This window comes from Somniosus microcephalus, chromosome 12 (assembly GCF_052327205.1).
Source record: "Somniosus microcephalus isolate GS21.2 chromosome 12, FLI_Smic_1.0, whole genome shotgun sequence".
In the NCBI taxonomy this organism is placed as follows: Eukaryota; Metazoa; Chordata; class Chondrichthyes; order Squaliformes; family Somniosidae; genus Somniosus; species Somniosus microcephalus.
Genome location: NC_140998.1, coordinates 54,474,522 through 54,493,226, shown reverse-complemented (window position 1 = coordinate 54,493,226; position 18,705 = coordinate 54,474,522). Strand labels below are relative to the sequence as shown.

Genomic DNA, 18,705 nt, shown 5'->3' with positions numbered 1-18,705 from the left:
GCTTCTGTATTCAAGGATATTTGAAAAATTGTGGTCAGAGCTCTGCTAGTTCCTCTCTGACATTTCCTTCAGTATTCTAGGATACATACCATCAGGGCCTACTTAGAATTCTACGTAATTTTCCATACTACTGTACCTCCTTATCTGTGGTTATCCTATTTAATCATTCCACCTCCTCTTGCACTCTTTCATGCACGTTATCATACTCATCTGTGAAAACTGAGCGAAGTTTTCATTAGGATCTGTTATTCCTTCATCCTTCTATTTCATCTTTAATCAGCCCTACCCTTTCCTTAACTATTCTTTTACTTTTTACGTGTTTATAATATTCTTTGCTTTATCTGTATTTTACCTGCCAGACTTTCTTCATGCTTCCTCTTAGCTTTCCTAAACTTTTTTGCTTCCTCTCTATATTTAGCTTGATTTTCTTTTGTATTATAAGCCGTAGGTCTGTTGTTATGCTTGTTTAACTCTCATTTTAATTTCTTTGCTCATCCAAGGAACGCTAGCTTTTGAGAGAATATGTCTAGTCTGTACCGTAATCATCTTATGTTTGAATGTTTCACATTGGTAGTGCACTGTCATATTTGACAGTTTTTCTTTCCAGTTTATGTAATTGAAATTGGCTTTTTTGAAGTCAACTAGCTTTATCTTTGAATATTCCTTCTCCTTTTCAGTTCTTAAATTGAATCTAATTATGTTATTGGCACTGTTTGCTAGATGTACTCCTACCTTTACATTACCTACTTGCCCCACTTCATTTCCTGGAACTAGATCCAGCATTACCTAAAATTATTCTGATCTATAAAGGACACGCTGTAGAAATTCCTCTCCTCCTCTGCCACTTGCATTACTTTTACCCCAATCTAGCTTTGGATAATCTTGTTCTCTAATATTATAAGAAGTTATGTTTTTATTCCTATTCAGGCCCCTATGCTAGAGAGATAGACTTTTTTGTTTGTTTTAATACCTTTTGTATTGGACATTTGTTGACCTTCCATCAATAATAAAGCTGATATCCCTCTTTATTGAAGATTTAATGATTTGGTATTCACCAATGTTTGTGATAAAAATGACAAAACAAAATTTGACTGCTGATCTTTGCCTTAAATTTGAGGGTCTCCTGATGACTTACAGCAGTGGTTAACTGCACTCCTCCAGTGTGGTACTACTGTGTTGTTGGCTGTGTTAGTTGACCTCAGCTATTCATGGAGTAGAGATGTTTCAATCAGTCTCCACTTCCCTGGGCTAGGGAAGGAAAAAACTAGCCAGGGTTAATGTTTCTGATAGTTATCCAGTAACCTCTGCTGAAAAGGGCATGTCTGGACATTAAGTGAAGATTGAACTGGGTTGGCATCGATGCCACTGTGATCATATTGATGCCTAGACTCATAGTATAGGCTGACCCATTAAGAATGGCCATTTGAGCGCAGTGCTAAAGGGCAGCTCAAGCTTGTGGAACCATACCTCAGCATGTTAGTATCTTCCAAAGAAGAGGGGTGTAAATTGGAGAGATGAAAAAAATCCAGTAAAAAGATGGGTCTGCCGTTGTGGGTGTTTTTTTTAAATATTTTTGATTTATGATCATTTACAACATTTAATTGTGAATCTCATCTAACATGAGGCACTTGGGCAAAATAACAAAAATACTTCTATGGTTACATTGCAGCAATTATATTTCAGAACAAAAATTAAGTGTATTGAAGATGATATATTAATATTTTATGATTTTTATTTTGTAATCGTCCCTGTTTTTTCCCTCCATTTTTATTAGATACTTGCCTTCACTATTACTTCAGATAAATGGGAAGCTAAGTGAACTGCAGACTAGCCCGCCATTTCCAATATAGTTGCTTATTTCTTAATTTCTTTAACTACGTCAGAAAATCTTCTTAAGTTGCCAACAATTGAGTTGAGATAATTTATGAAACTCTTTGCATGAGTCTGTACTAGTAGATAGATTTGCATGTAAAATTTTTAACTCTTGTCCTTATTGGAGTGAAGTTTGACACTGAACTTCAGTGCTTCAGTACTGTAATTGAGATTTATTTTTTAATTATACCCATTTCAAACTAAAGTTTATACAACTGCATCTCAATGAGACAGATTCTGTTTTGTGTTTATGCTGAACATATTTTCAAACCTAGAAAACAGTGATTTTCCTTTTTTTAAATGTCATTCTATCACCAACAATCTGACAATAAAGACGTTCAATTAACTTGCAATCCCAGCAAGGCCAACATTTTACTGTTGATTGTGCTAAATAAACAATGTGTTGCTGCCTACTTGCATTTTGAATCAGTTTCCCAGATAGCATACAGTGATCAAAACAATAAACAACAATGACTGGAACTCCAGCTGATCAGGAGAGAGCTGGGATCATCTGTGTTAAGAAATCTAAAAGTTTAAAAAGATTCATAAAGGAAAGTAACATGGCACTGCAGAGGAATAAAAGTACATTGCATTTCATTAATCCAAAAAATGCATTGCGTTTACAATTTCAGAAACCACTAGGCATTGCACTAAACATTAGTTGTCATGAGACACTTTATATAAATCAGACTTGACATGCAATGGTTAACATTAAATATGGACCTGTATGCTTTAATATTCTGTTTACAACCAGGACATATCTGTCTTAACCTTTGCCATTCCTATGTAACCTGGATTTCCTCTGTGTTCATTCGTGTGTGTATTTTGGCTGACACTCTGAACTTGAGCCCATTACTTATAACTCCCTTTTTTTCTCTCCTCTTTACCCCTCTTGGGCCTTTCTCTCCTGTCTCCTCCCCTTCTTGACAACCAGTCATTCCACCTTTCATTTCTCCCCTCGGGTACTTTGTCCCCACAGATCACTAACTCAAACCTTTGCTAATCCTCTACCTACTCTTCAGCCACTGTCCCAGGCTTAAATCCCTCTTGGATAAACCCACAGCTCACCTCTCGACTCTGAATTCCCTGCCCTCCTAGAATCATAGAAAGTTACAGCACGGAAGGAGGCCATTTCGGCCCATCGTGTCCGTGCCGGCCAACAAAGAGCTATCCAGCCTAATCCCACTTCCCAGCTCTTGATCCGTAGCCCTGCAGGTTAGAGCATCCCAAGTGCACATCCAAGTACTTTTTAAATGTGGTTAGGGTTCCTGCCTCTACCACCCTTTCAGGCAGTGAGTTACTTCCTCAAAAAATACAATCAAGTTTGTCAGACACGACCTTCCCTTAACAAATCCGTGCTGACTATCCGCAGAAAAGTGTGAGTTGATACATTTTGGTAGGAAGAATGAAGAGAGACAATACACACTAAATGGTACAGTTTTGAAGAGGATGCAAGAAGAAAGAGACCTGGGGGTGTTTGTGCACAAATTTTTAAAGGTGGCAGGACAGATGAACAAAGCAGTTAATAAAGCATATGGGATCCTGGGTGTTATAAGTAGAGGCATAGTGTACGAAAGCCAGGAAGTTAAGCTAAACCTATATAAAACACTAGTTCGGCCCTAGCTGGAGTATTATGTCCAAGTCTGTGCACCACACTTTAGGAAGGACGTGAAGGCTTTAGAGAGGGCACAGAAGAGATTTACTAGAATGGTTCCAGGGGATGAGTGAATACAGTTATGTGGATAGACTGGAGAACAGAGAAGGCTAAGAGGAGATTTGATAGAGGTGTTTAAAATCATAAAAGGTTTAGATAGAGTAAATTTAAAGAAAAAACTGTTTCCAATAAACTGAAGGGTCGGTAATTGGAGGGCACAGATTTAAGATTATTGGTAATAGAACCAGAGGCGACATGAGAAAGAAAGAAAGACTTGAATTTATATAGTACCTTTCACGACCACCGAATGTCCCAAAGTGCTTTGCAGCCAATTAGGTATTTTGAAGTATAGTCATTGTTGTAATGTAGGAAACGCGGCAGCCAATCTGCGCACAGCAAGCTCCCACAAACAGCAACATAATAATGACCAGATAATCTGCTTTTGTTATGTTGATTGAGGGATGAATATTGGCCAGGACACCAGGGCTATTTCCCCTGCTTTTCTTCGAAATAGTGCCATGGGATCGTTTACGTCTACCTGAGAGAGCAGACGGGGCCTCGGTTTGGCATCTCATCTGAAAGACGGCACCTCCGATAATGCAGCACTCCCTCAGCACTGCACTGAAGTGTCTGCCTAGAATTTTGTGCTCAAGTCTCTGGAGTGGGACTTGAACCCACAACCTACTGACTCAGAGGCGGGCGAGCCACAGCTGACACAAGGCAAAACTTGTTTTACGCAACGAGTGGTTAGGATTTGGAACGCATTGCTTGATAGGGTGGTGGATACAGATTCAATAGTAGCCTTCAAAAGGGAATTGAATAAATACTTGAAGGAGAAAAAATTGCAGCGATATGGGGGAAAGAGCAGCGGAGTGGGACTAACTGGATTGTTCTTCGAAAGAGCCAGCGCAGACTCGATGAGCCAAATGGGCTCCTCCTGTGCTGTACTATTTTATGATTCTAATTCTATGGTGAAACACTGTCATTTTACCTCTACAACCTGTACACTGTCCTTTCACCTCTAGAACCTAGGTTTGAATCCAGCCCAAACTGTTGGAATCTTCTCACTGCTGGTTACAATTGTCCTGTGTGAAATGAGTTTGGGATCATCACAACCCAGTTCCATTTGGGCATGTGGCCACAAGACCGCCTAACTAATTTAGAATTTTATGCCAATTATTTATCTTGGCATAATCTTGATCTCTCGCTGTAGAGGGGAAATTCAGTTTATGGCAAAACAAGAGTTATCAGTGTCTATTGAAAATTCTTCAATAAAGTACAGGAAACTCTCGTTTAAACGGTACCTAAATATCCGGAATTCTCTATCAACCGGCAAAATTCATACTCCGAAAACACCTCAATAACCGGAAATGTTGCCAAGTCCGAGTCTCCCGCGGTGGCCAAGTTAGTCAGTGGGGGTAGTTCTCCAAACTGCCACTACTCGGCTTCTTGGCGTTGTCGGAAGTCCGAACACCTAAATATCAGGAGTCTGACTCTTTGTTTGTTAAAAATAGCCTTGGTAGATAACCCTCTCCGTCATCCGGAATTTTTAATCAACCGGCACCATCCCAGTCCCGTCGGTGCCGGATACCAAAGAGTTTCCTGTACTCTACAATTATATTGCTCATTACAACTAGAATCACACCTTAATGGTGACAGATTTTTCAGTATCTCCAGGTATGCCGCCTGTTATCAGAGCCACTAGTTTTGAACATAGCAGCCTAGAACTTCATCTCGGGTGGTGGTGTAAAACAGGCGGCATCAATCGGCCGCCTGTTATACGTAGTGCCAGATATTCAGTTCCATTGCAGTTAATGGAACTGAATATCAGGCGCTGCCTGTACCATGCAATCAGAGCTAATCTTGTATTCACCCCAGGAGCATAATATGACATTATTGTGATACAATTTACCCCATTGGCGAAGTCTCATTTGGAATATTGTTTGCAGTTTTGGGCATCGCATATTCAAAAGGACATTGATGCGTAGGAAAGGCTTTAAGGTCAATGAGGATGATTGCCTTCATCGTTGGTGCATTGTGGCTGCAGTATTTACTATTTACAGCATACACTGGAACATGTCACCAAGGTTACTTCCCAGTCCCGTGACCTCAACCACCAAGAGTGGCAGGATCATAGCAACACCATCAACCTCAAGTTCCCTCCAAGTCATGCAGCATCCTGACTTGAACATATACCACTGTTCCTTCATTGCTGCTGGGCCAAAATCCTAGAATTCCCTACCTAACACCATCATGGGAGCACCAGCACCACAAGGACTGCAGCATTTTAAGGAGAAGGCCCACTATCACTTTCTCAGGGTAACTAGAGATGGCCAATAAATGTGGCCTTGTCCACATCCTGAGAACAACTTTTTTTTTAAAGTCTCCAATGTTTCTGGCTGCAGATGCAAGTAGGCACCAAAAATATTCAAAGGTAATGCCTAATTGAGCGATTGAAGGTTCAGGAATTAAGCAAACGGCAAATCTGATGCCACTGAATGAGAGGAGGTTTCTTTGGGGTGAAGTTATTGGTAAGATCTTTTGTGGGTTTTTTTTCAAATTTGTTTTTACATTTTTTGGGGGGTATATCGTGGATTGGTTGGGAGTTAGAAAAATATTAACTGATTTTATTGTTTCCTTTCGTGGTTGCAAATTGTTCATTGACGGATTTTTAGTGAATAGAAAATATACAGAGAAACAGTAAATTTGTTTAGATAGTGGAAAAATTGTTTCAATGGCTTTTGATTGGCTTAAATATCTCATTGGTTTTTAGTCAGTCTGTATGCTTTGTGCCTTGTGGGCATGTTGGATACTACATGCCTTGCCCATGTGCTATGGTCATGCTTTTCCTACAGACGCATGCCTGATGTAGAACTTTTAATTATATAGAAAATGTGCTAGCTTTGGGGGCAAAAAAACACTGGCACATTTGGTCAGTGGTGCAGTGGCTTCACATACCAATGAGTTGTGTCACAAAGCAGAATGACAGGTTATACCTTGTAATTCTTCAAGAACTGGGTTTATAAGTACTATTGTGTGATGTGATAGCACTGATCTTTGGAATGATATTCAACTGATGTAAAAAAAAAACTCAACCCATTTTCCTCCCCTGTACTTTCCACTTGTAAGTCTTCATGTTCTGTGTTACCCTTCATACCCTAGTATCTGGCACTCAGAATCCAAAATGTTTGGTTGGTTTATAGCAGCTGATCTGAGATGTTTTAAATATTTTGAGGAAAATAGGGATGTTGGGCTTTTCTTTTCTTAGAAATTGGAATGTGCAGAAGTAAGTTTATGTCATCCTGTTACTTCACCTGGTCAGCAATGCTTGCATTTCTTCTGAAATTCACTTGTACAGTAATCTCCATCTGTGCATGCCTTCACGTATACAGTGGTACTGTTGAGCTTTGGAGGCAATCAGAGTACACAGTATTGTGGTCCGTTTCCCTTGGCTGCACACATTTAACTTTGTTTACTGGTGCAAATGTGATGTCATAACTTTCATTGGCACTGCCACTATGACAGCTGCAGCTGTTACACTGGAGCCAGCAAAGCATGGGTGGTTTCCTGTCTTAGGAAGTGAAAAAGCCAAATCGGAGTGTAATTTGTCTGGCTCAGTATTTTGGATTTTACTCTAAATTCACATTTCTATCAGGCATATTTGGAGTGAAAATGTAAATATAGCAAAGCATCAAACTGATCTTAAATTGGTTCTTTTGTTCTTAAGACAAAGACCAGCTGCAGAGGCAAAATCTACAAACTAAGTACCAAAAGGGATTCATCTCTGCCAGGTCAGAATCTTGGTCTAGCTCTGGTAGCAGTGGAAGATTAACTTCTACAGAACCCATCCAGGTATGTTTACTGATGACGAATGTGAATTAATTCTGCAGAGTAATGAAACACTGTTTAGAGGTCAGTAGACATCATAATACCATTCCTGCTTTTTCTTTGTTTTTTTTTCAACACTGACCCTCCTTGAGTTTGCCCAAATCTGTTTGCATAATAATTCAGAAGTTGAAAGTTGGAAGATAGGTCGTCGTCGTACGTGTCTTCACACTGTTCCCTTTGGGGAACTGTATGAAGTGGTGGAAGGATTTCTGGCCGCGATTAACACTCCTTCCGTGACCGTAACCATCTTCGTACCAGCCATTAGGGTGGTTAGTCCTATGGCGGGAGGGTTTTACAGGCTCCCACAACCCATACGAGGGGGGAGGCCACCCACACCCACCCACGGACGCAAATATCCCGCTGGATGTCAACCCAGAATTTAGAGCCGGAGCTCCGACTCCACTTGCCGGGACTGTCTGGAGTGGGGTTGAAAACCCTATGCCTTCTGGCTCAGCGGCGGGGATGCTACCGCTATGCCAAAGGCCCACTCCTGGAAGATAGGTAGATTTAGTAGAACAAAAAACAAAACGTGGAAAGGATCCTGAGCAGTTTTGCCCCAATTAATAATAGCTTTGCTGTAGTGCTGTTGTCCAACAGCCTCATCCCACCCTACCTCTTCAACCTCCTCCAGTTCTGCAGTCCAGCCTGTGCCCTTTGGTCAGTAACTCCAGCTTCCTGTGCTGTCCCACTCTTCCACTCCCCCACTAGTGGTATAGCATTCAGCTCCACTTTCTGGAACTCCCTTGCTAAATCCCTTTGGCTTGCTACATCTCTCCCTGACTTTAAAGCATATCTTTCAACCTCACTTTTGAACAACAACAACCTTTATAGTACTTGTAACATATAGAAACATCCCAAAGTGCTTCACAAGTAGGTGTAAGCAAAACAAAGACCGAGACAGGGAGGCAGAGATGAATGAAAACTTGGTTAAACAGCTGGGTTTAGAGAATGTTTTTAAAGGTGAATGAAGAAGTACTAAATGGAGAGGTTTAGGGAGGGTGCTCCAGAGAATAGGACTAAGGCAACCATTGTCTCTGCCATGTGGTGGGGTGGGGGAAGGTGCACTTAAGGCCAGGATCTTTTGGGAGCAGATAGAGGGCTAGAGGAAATTGCAGAGATAGGGTAGAGCAAGGCCATTGAGGTATTTGTAGATAAGGATTTTAAATTGAATGCATTGGGGGTGGAGAGCCATTGTTGATAACCAAGGTTGGGTTGATGGGCAAGCGGGACTTAGTGTGTGGCAGGATAAGCACAGCAGACATTTGGTACCATTTTCTGCATTTAAGGTGCTATATAAATGTAAGTTGTTATCGTTGGATAAGGTTCGGAGGCCAGCAAGAAGACCATTGGAGTAGTTAAGTCTAAAGGTGATAAACCTGCACAAGAGGTTCAGCGGCAGAGGGGCTGAGATTGGCAATATTGTATGGGTGAAGTAATTGGTCTTGGTGAGGGATGGGATATGGAGTTTAAAACTCATCTCAGAAGTGAACAGGACACCAAGATTGTGATTGCCTCATTCAACCTGAGAGAATGGCTGGACAAGGGGATGGAGTTAGTAGCAAGTTAGTGCAGGTTGTGGTGGGGGCCAAAGACGAAGGCTTCAGTCTTCCTCGTATTGAACTGGAGGAAGTTTGACTCATCCAGGTCTTGATGTTAGATATACAATCTGATAGCATGGAGGCAATTACGAGGTTAAGTAAAGTGGAGCAGAATTGGGTATCATCAACGTACAGGGTAAAGCTGATCCTGTCTTCATAACCCAGTACTCTCAGGCCAGGGATCATTCTTGCTGCCCTTCTCTGCACATTCTCCAGAGCAAAAATACCATTCCTGAAGTTGGGGGGCGGGCAGGTGGAAGTGAGGGGAAGACAAAAAATGGACACAGTACTCCAAATGAAGTCTTAGAAAAGCCTTTTATTGTGGTCCTAATGTTTTAATGAATGGCCCAGGCAATACACATAGGACCCTGTTTTCCTTGGCTGTAGCTTCCTGGCATTGCATATGAACTATAAGGGAGGGGTGAGTGATGTTCCCATATCCCTTTATCTGACTTCCCTTCAACCACCTATCTAACCAATTATTAAATGTTGACACAAAAGCAAAATACTGCGGATGCTGGAAATCTGAAATAAAAACAGAAAATGCTGGAAATACTCAGCAGGTCAGGCAGCATCTGTGGAGAGAGAAACAGAGTTAACGTTTCAGGTCGATGACCTTTTGTCAGAAGTGGAAAAAATTAGAGATGTAACAGATTTTAAGCAAGTTCAGGGGCAGGGGGAGGGGGAAGAACAAAGGGAAGGTTTGTGATGGGGTGGAAGGCAGGAAAGATTAAATGACAAAGGGTATGATTGCCATCTCCTTTTGCTTTGTACAATGAGACAAGTAAAGAAACAAAAGATGGGTTTAGAAGAGGTGTAAATGGGAATGGCAGAATCATCAACAGCTGCCATCTGGAAAAACTAGGGGCAGAGGTTGTGGTCTGAAATTGTTGAACTCGACGTTGAGTCCAGAAGGCTGTAAAGTGCCTAATTGAAAGATGAGGTGCTGTTCCTCAAGCTTACATTGAGCTTCGTTGGAACAGTGAAGGAGGCCGAAGACCGAGTGGTCAGAGTGGGACTGGAGCGGAGAATTAAAGTGACAGGCAACCGGAAGCTCGGGGTTACACTATATTAAACGTTGACATAGTCTGCTTCAGTCACTAACTCTAGTAGTGCATTCCACAGCCCCTCAAGCTTTTGTGTAAAAAAGGTTTCTCCTGAATTGTCCTAAATCTCTTAGATTTAATCCCTTCATTCTAGACCCCACAGACACAGTCTGCTTCTATCTCCATTATCCCACCCCTTCAAAATTTTAAATATCTCAATGAAATCATGTCATAATCTCCTTTTCACTAATGAAAACAGACCCATTTTTTCATGTCTTTCTTTGTATTTTGTCATACCAGGCAGCATCCTAGTGAATCTGTGTTGTACCCTCTCTATTGTCTCAACATCCTTCCTAGACGTTGGAGCCCAAAACCGCATGCAGTATTCTAGCTGTGGTCTTATTAAGATTTTATATAGATTTGGCATTACATTGCGACAGCTCGGTATTCCCTTAGCTTTTTTTTAATGACCTTATCCAGATGATGTGCTACTCTTACTATCTTGTGAATCTAAACCCCAAATCTCTCTGCTCTTCCACATCACCCAGCCTTCCCTCATTAATAGTATAATTATTACTTTTATTACCAAAATATACCATCTCTCATTTACTGACATTGTATTCCATCTGCTTCTTTTTTGCCCATCCACCATCTTATCAATATCCACTTGTAGCTTCCTTTGGTCCTCAGAATTATTTACTGTGTCTCCTATTTCGTATTGTTTGAAAATTTGGACACCACTCCCTCTAGCTCTATATCCCAGAACAGAAACCTGTGGAACACCGCTAGCCACTTTCAACCACTCTGAGAAACGACCCTTAACTCAGACTTTTTATTTCTTCCCTTGTAGCATAGTGGTAATGTCACTGGGCTAGTAATCCAGAGGCTTGAACTAATGATCCAGAGAAGTGAATTCAAATCCCACCATGCCAGCTGGGGAATTTAAATTCAGTTAAATAAATCTGGAATAAAAAGTGAGTATCAGTAATGGTAACCATGAAACTATCGGATTGTTGTAAAAACCCATCTGGTTCACTTTAGGGAATGAAATCTGCCGTCCTTACCTGGTCTGGCCTATATGTGACTCCAGACCCACAGCAATGTGGTTGACTCTGAAATGGCCTAGCAAGCCAGTTGTAACAAACCGCTACGAAACACAATAATGAGAATGAAACCGGATGGACCACCCTGCATCGACCTCGGCACCGACTATGGACACGGGAACGACACACCCAGCCCAGTCGACCCTGCAAAGTCCTCCTCGCCAACATCTAGGGACTTGTGCCAAGCCTGACATACTCACAGTATCATACCTTTCAGCCAATGTCCCAAACTCCTCCATCACCATCCCTGGATATGTCCTGTCCCACCAGGGGTGGCGGCACAATTGGGAAGCAGTGGCCCTGGGAGTCCTCAACATTGACTCCGGACCACATGAAGTCTCATGGCTTCAGGTCATGCATGGGCAAGGGAACCTGCTGATTACCACCTACCGCCCTCCCTCAGCTGATGAATCAGTACTCCTCCATGTTGGGACACCACTTGGAAGAAGCACTGAGAGTAGCAAGGGCACAGAATATACTCTGGGTATTGGACTTCAATGTCCATCACCAAGAGTGGCTCGATAGCACCACTACTGACCAAGTCCTGAAGGAGATAGCTGCCAGTCTGGGCCTGCGACAGGTGGTGAGAGAACCAACACGAGGGAAAAATTTACTTGACCTCGTCCTCACCAATCTACCTGTCGCAGATGCATCTGTCCATGACAGTATTGGTAGCAGTGACCACCGCACAGTGATTGTGGAGATGAAGCCCCGTCTTCACACTGAGGACACCCTCCATCTTGTTGTGTGGCATTACCAGCATGCTAAATCGGATAGGTTCAGAACAGATCTAGTAGCTTAAAACTGGGTATCTGTGAGGCGCTGTGGGCCATCAGCAGCAGCAGAATTGTATTCCACCACAATCTGTAACCTCATGGCCTGGCATATCCCTCTCTACCATTAGCATCAAGCCAGGGGACTAACCCTGGACATTCAACGGCATTACCATCACCGAATCCTCACCATCAACATCCTGGGGGTCACCATTGACCAGAAATGTAACTGGACCAGCCACATAAATACTGTGGCAACAAGAGCAGGTCAGAGGCTAGGTATTCTGCGGCGAGTGTCTCACCTCCTGACTCCCCAGAGCCTTTCCACCATCTACAAGGCACAAGTAAGGAGTGTGATGGAATACTCTCCACTTACCTGGATGAGTGCAGCTCCAACAACACTCGAGAAGCTCGACACCATCCAGGACAAAGCAGCTTGCTTGATTGGCACCCCATCCACCACTGGCATACCGTGGCTGCAGTGTGTCCCATCTACAAAATGCACTGCAGCAACTCGCCAAGGCTTCTTCGGCAGCATCTCCCAATCCTGCGATCTCTTCCACCTAAAAGGACAAGGACAAGGGCAGCAGGCGCATGGGAACACCACCACCTCCCAAGTCACATACCATCCTGACTTAGAAGTATATCACCTAACCTTCATCGTCGCTGAGTCAAAATCCTGGAACTCCCTCCCTAACAGCGCTGTGGGAGTACCTTCATCACACGGACTGCAGCGGTTCAAGAAGGCGGCTCACCACCACCTTCACAAAGGCAATTAGGGATGGTCAATAAATGCTGGCCTTGCCAGCGACGCCCACATCCCATAAACGAATAAAAAAAAAACTAATTCCATTCCCCTTAATATTCTCCAATGGTTTCCTTTGTGGTACCTTGTCGAAGGCTGTCTGAATGTCCATGTAGCCACATCCAAAGCATATCTGTCACTTCCTCAAAGAACTCCGCTTTGTCAAGCACGATCTTCCTTTCTGATTTGGCTTCTAATTATTTTCTTTTAATCAAGGTATTTAGTAATGTCCTCATTAATTAAAGAATCCAAAATTTTTCCTACACCAATGTTAAACTGACGAGGCTTGTAATTACTTAGGTTAGATCTGTCTTCCATTTTGAAAATTGGTATTGCATTGGCCAGTCTCTAGTCTTCTGGTACTCACCCACTCTCAATAGAACAGGGTCTCCACTACTTCATCCCGCACTTCCCTCACGATCCTTGGATATATCCCATCAGGTTCCAGCACTTAGTCCTCCTTTAGCCTAATTAACTTCTGTAATAATTTCCTGTTCTTTATTATAATATTTCTCACCCCGCAAGATGAAGGTTGGCAACCTCCATTGTCCTGTAATAGCCTCCCAAAAAATACCGTGGGTGCATACGCTGCAACACTATTTAATCCCTGTCCTTCATTTGTAAAGTATTCAGACCTGCAAATTCCCCTGTTCTACATCTGACATCCTTCCCCACTACTGTCCCGGGCCATTGTCTCCATTACTGGCAGATCTCAATGCCACCCGTCCGCCCTCATTCTACAAGACTTAGAATCGTAGAATGGTTACTGCATAGAAGGCCATTTGGCCTGCTGAGCCCATGCCAGCTCTCTGGAAGAGCATTTCAGCTAGTCCCACTCCCCCGTCCTTTCCCCGTAGCCTGCAATTTTTTTTCCTTCAGGTACTTAACTAATTCCTTTTTAAAAGCCACAACTTAATCTGCCTCCTCAACCCTTTCGGGCAGTGCATTCCAGATCATAACCACTCACTGCATAAAAAAGTTTTTCCTCAGGTCGCCTTTGGTTTTTCTGCAATCACCTTAAATCTGTGTCCTCTGGTTCTCGACCCTTCCAACAATGAGAACAGTTTCTCTCTATCTACTCTGTCTGGACCCCTCATGATTTTGAACACCTCGATCAAATCTCCTCTCAACCTTCTCTGCTCTGGAGGAACAACTCCAGCTTCTCCAGTCTATCCAAGTAACTGAAGTCCCTCATCCCTGGAACCATTCTTGTAAATCTTTTCTGCATCCTCTCTAAGACCTTCACATCCTTCCTTAAGTGCGGTGCCCAGAATTGGACACAATACTCCAGTTGAGGCCGAACCAGTTTTTTATTAAGGTTCATCGTAACTTCCTTGCTTTTGTACTCTCTGCCTCTATTTATAAAGCCCAGGATCCCATATTGCGCCTCCTCGTTCTTCACTCCAAAATGTATCAATTTTCACTTTTGTGTTAAATTTCATCTGCCACGTGTCCGCCCATTCCACCAGCCTGTCTATAACTATCCCCCTCACTGTTCACTATACTTCCAAGTTTTGTGTCATCTGCAAATTTTGAAATTGTGCCCTGTACACCCACGTCCAAGTCATTAATATATAACAAGAAAAGCAGTGGTCCTAGTACCGACCCCTGGGGAACATCTTCCTCCAGTCCAAAAAACAGCTGTTCACCACTACTCTGTTTCCTGTCACTTAGCCAATTTCGTATCTATGCTGCCGCTGTTCCTTTTATTCCCTTTTATTCAACTTTGTTGGCAAGCCTATTATGTGGCACTTTATCAAACGCCTTTTGGACGTCCATATACACCACATCAACCGCATTGCCCTCATCAACCCTCTCTGTTACCTCATCAAAAAATTCAATCAAGTTAGTTAAACACGATTTGCCTTTAACAAATCCGTGCTAGTTTTCCTTAATTAATCCACATTTGTCCAAGTGACCGTTAATTTTGTCCCGGATTATCGTTACTAAAAGCTTCCCCGCCACCAAGGTTAAACTGACTGGCCTGTAGTTTTTGGGTTTATCCTTACACGCTTTCTTGAACAAGGGTGTAACATTTGCAATTCTCCAGTCCTCTGGCACCACCCCTGTATCTAAGGAGGATTGGAAGATTATGGGAAGTGCCTCTGCAATTTCCACCTTTACTTCCCTCAGCATCCTAGGATGCATCCCATCCGGTCCTGGTGACTTATCTGCTTTAAGTACAGCCAGCCTTTCTAGTACCTCCTCTTTATCAATTTTTATCCCATCCAGTATCTCAACAACCTCCTCTTTCACTATGACTTTGGCAGCATCTTCTTCCTTGCTAAAGATAGATGCAAAGTACTCATTTAGTACCTCAGCCATGCCCTCTGCCTCCATGCGTAGGTGTCCTTTTTGGTCCCTAATTGGCCCCACCCCTCTTACTACCCGTTTACTATTTTTATATGCCTATAGAGGACTTTTGGATTCCCTTTTATGTTAGCTGCCAGTCTATTCTCATACTCTCTCTTTGCCCCTCTTATTTCCTTTTCCACTTCCCCTCTGAACTTTCTATATTCAGCCTGGTTCTCACTTGTATTCTCAACTGATATCTGTCATACGCCCCCCTTTACTGCTTCATCTTACTCTCTCTCTTTCGTCATCTAGGGAGCACTGGCTTTGGTTGCCCGACCTTTCCCCCTCATGGGAATGTACCTTCTCCTCTTTAAAGGCAGTTCAATTACAGTTTTCCCTGCCAATCTTTGATTCCAATTTACCCGGGCCAGATCCGTTCTCAACCCACTGAAATTGGCCCTCCTCTAATTAAGTATTTTTACTCTAGATTGCTCCTTGTCCTTTTCCGTAGCTAATCTAAACCTTATACTATGATCACTGTTCCCTAAATGTTCCCCTACTGACACTTGATCCACCACATTCCCCAGAACTAGATCCAGCAATGCCTCCTTCCTCATTGGGCCGGAAACATTCTGATCAAGAAAGTTCTCCTGCACACATTTCCAAAATTCTTCCCCCTCTCTGTCCTTTACACTATTACTATCCCAGTCTATATTAGGATAATTGAAGTCCCCCATTATCACTCCTCTACAGTTCTTGCACCTCTCTGCAATTTCCCTGCAAATTTGCTCCTCTATATCCTTCCTACTAGTTGGTGGCCTATAGAATATACCTAGTAGTGTAATGGCACCTCTATTGTTTCTTAACTCTAATCAAATAGCTTCTGTCCTTCACCCCTCCAGGACATCCTCTCTTTCCAGCACTGTAATATTCTCCTTAATCAATAATGCCACCCCACCTCCTTTCTTTCCTTCTCTATCTTTCCTGAACACCTTATATCCAGGAATATTTAGTACCCAATCCTGCCCTTTGGAGCCAGGTCTCCGTTATCGCCACAACATCATATTCCCATGTGGCTATTTGCGCCCGCAGCTCACCAAACTTATTTACCACAAACACACATGCACTGTAAACCTATCTTAGACCTTCTGTTCTCTCTTAGTCTGACCCCACCTCATACTGTACTATTTCTTACTCTAGTGCTATCTATCTCTCCCAATCCTTTGTGTACCTTGTTTCTCCTTTCTAATGCTACATCCTGGTGCCCATCCCCCTGCCAAATTAGTTTAAACCCTCCCAACATCACAAGCAAACCCCCCCACGAGGATATTGGTCTTGGCTCTGTTGAGGTGCAACCCGTCCGGCCTGTACAGGTTCCACCTCCCCCAGAACCGGTCCCAATATCCCAGGAATCTAAAGCCCTCACTCCTGCACCATCTCTCCAGCCACGCATTCATCTGCTCTATCCTCCGGTTTCTATACTCACTAGCTTGTGGCACCGGGAGCAGTCCAGAGATTACTACCTTTGAGATCCTGCTTATTAATCTCTTTCCTAGCTCCCTAAAATCTGCTTGCAGGACCTCATCCCCATTTCTACCTATGTCATTGATACTGATATGGACCATGACCTCTGGCTGTTCTCCCTCCCCCCTCAGAACGTCCTGCAGCCACACAGTGACATCCTTGACCCTGGCACCAGGGTGGCAACATACCATCCTGGAATCACGTCTGCGGCCGCAGAAACTCCTGTCTGTTCCCCATACTGTTGAATCCCCTATCACTATTGCTTTCCTGATCTTCCTCCTCCCCTCTGCTGTACAGCTGAGCCACCCGTGGTACTGTGGACTTGGCTCTGGCTGTACTCCCCCATCCACCCCCCCCCACCCCCCAGCCCTCCCCACAACCCTCCAAGATATCTGCGCTCCTCTAATTCTGCCCCCTCGAGTATCCCTGATTATAATCGCTCAACCTTTGGTGGTCGTGCCTTCTGTTGCCTAGGCCCTAAGCTCTGGAATTCCCTGCCTAAACCTCTCTGCTTAGCTACCTCTCTTTCCTCCTTTAAGACGCTCCTTAAAACCTACCTCTTTGACCAAGCTTTTGGTCACCTGCCCTAATTTATCCTTATGTGGCTCAGTGTCAATTTTTCTGTCTTAAAATACTCCTGTGAGCGCCATGGGACATTTTACTACGTTAAAGGCGCTATATAAATACAAGTTGTTGTTATTGTTGTAAAGGAATCATTGTCCTTACCGCTATTTAGAACTGAATACTGGTTAGAGAGTGAGATGCACTCAAGGGACTCCTGCACTAGCTGCCTGGTCTTCCTTGTCTGTCTGGCGGTCACCCATTCCCTCTCTGCCTGCACACTCTTAAACTGCAGGGTGACTACCTCCTGAAATGTGCTATCCACATAGCTCTCAGCCTCACAGATGCACCGCAGTGACTCCAGCTGCTGCTCAAGCTCCGAAAGCCGTAGCTCAAGCTCCTCCAGCTGATGACACTTCCTGCGCATGTGGTTGTCCAGGACACGGGAAGCATCCTGGAGTTCTCGCATGGCACAAGATGTGCATTCAACTGGACTGAGGTGCCCTGCCATACCTCTATTTAATGGACTATTAATTAACTTAACAGAAATAAACTCAAGATGAAAGAAACCAATCGCCAGCTACTCACCAATCAGCTCCTTGTGCTGACGCCACTTTAGTTTTTTTTTTGCCTCCCTCCCTGACGCTCACGTTCCTTCCAAGCTCTTGAGCCTACCTTTAGCTCCGGCCAATCCTCTCACTCTCCCGCAGATCCGCTCTCCGGCCTATTAACTTACAGTAACTTAGACTTGGGAATACTGCCACGGTTCTGCCATACCCCAGGTGTCTACCTATTTCTACCAGTCTTCAAGTTCTCACTCCCCAGTGCTCTGAGTCCCAGGTTATCCCTCCTAGTGCTTCCAGACCCTGACACCCCTCCTAATCCATCCAGATCCCTCAGTGCTACTAGATTGTGGGGTCACTGACGCATCCTAGGATCCTTTTCAGTTTTCTGTATCCCACCACCCTCTCATTGCTGACACTTCATAGGATCCAATGCTGCCAGCCTCCAGGATCCTCCCAAACGACTACCAAATTCTGCACCTTCCACCACTGCTGTAAATCTCTGGGACCCCCCTACTACTATCAGACACCAGGAAGCACCCACTAAACCAAAGCCCACATTCTACCCCACTGGTGCTAACAAACCCCAGCTTCCTCCTCCCAGTACTTCCAGGGTGCAGGGCCCCTCTCCACAAACCAAACCTGACACTTCATCCATACTCACACAAACAAGAAACCCCCGCCTCAAGTTCTGGCACCTTTATTTCCACTACTATATGATCTAAGAATCCTCCAGTAAACCAACCCCCAATTTCCACCTCTGTAGTACTGCCATGCTCCAGAAACCTTTCCAATGCTACCAAAGCCCAGAACCCTTATGAGTGCTGCTAAACCTCATAACTCCTTCTTCCCCACTACCCCTAAACCACACATATCTATCTCCAACCCAATACATGTTGTCCTTCATCTTCGTGTGTATCCTGAGCTTTAAAAAAGGTAAGTCATAGAATCATACAATGGTTACAGCACAGAAGGGGGCCATTTGGCCCGTCGAGCCCATGCCAGCTCTCTGCAAGAGCACTT

At 43.6% G+C, this 18,705-nt stretch overlaps 1 protein-coding gene across 2 annotated transcripts in view; it reads left to right on the top strand.

Annotated features, from left to right (window-relative positions):
* Positions 1-18,705, top strand: part of spata7 (spermatogenesis associated 7) — a 128,212-nt gene that overhangs the window by 45,702 nt on the left and 63,805 nt on the right. For both annotated transcript variants that reach the window (XM_086002896.1, XM_086002897.1), the window contains exon 4: positions 7,254-7,378. In XM_086002896.1, the coding sequence (XP_085859022.1) occupies positions 7,254-7,378 (125 nt within the window). The remainder of the gene's footprint in view (positions 1-7,253; positions 7,379-18,705) is intronic.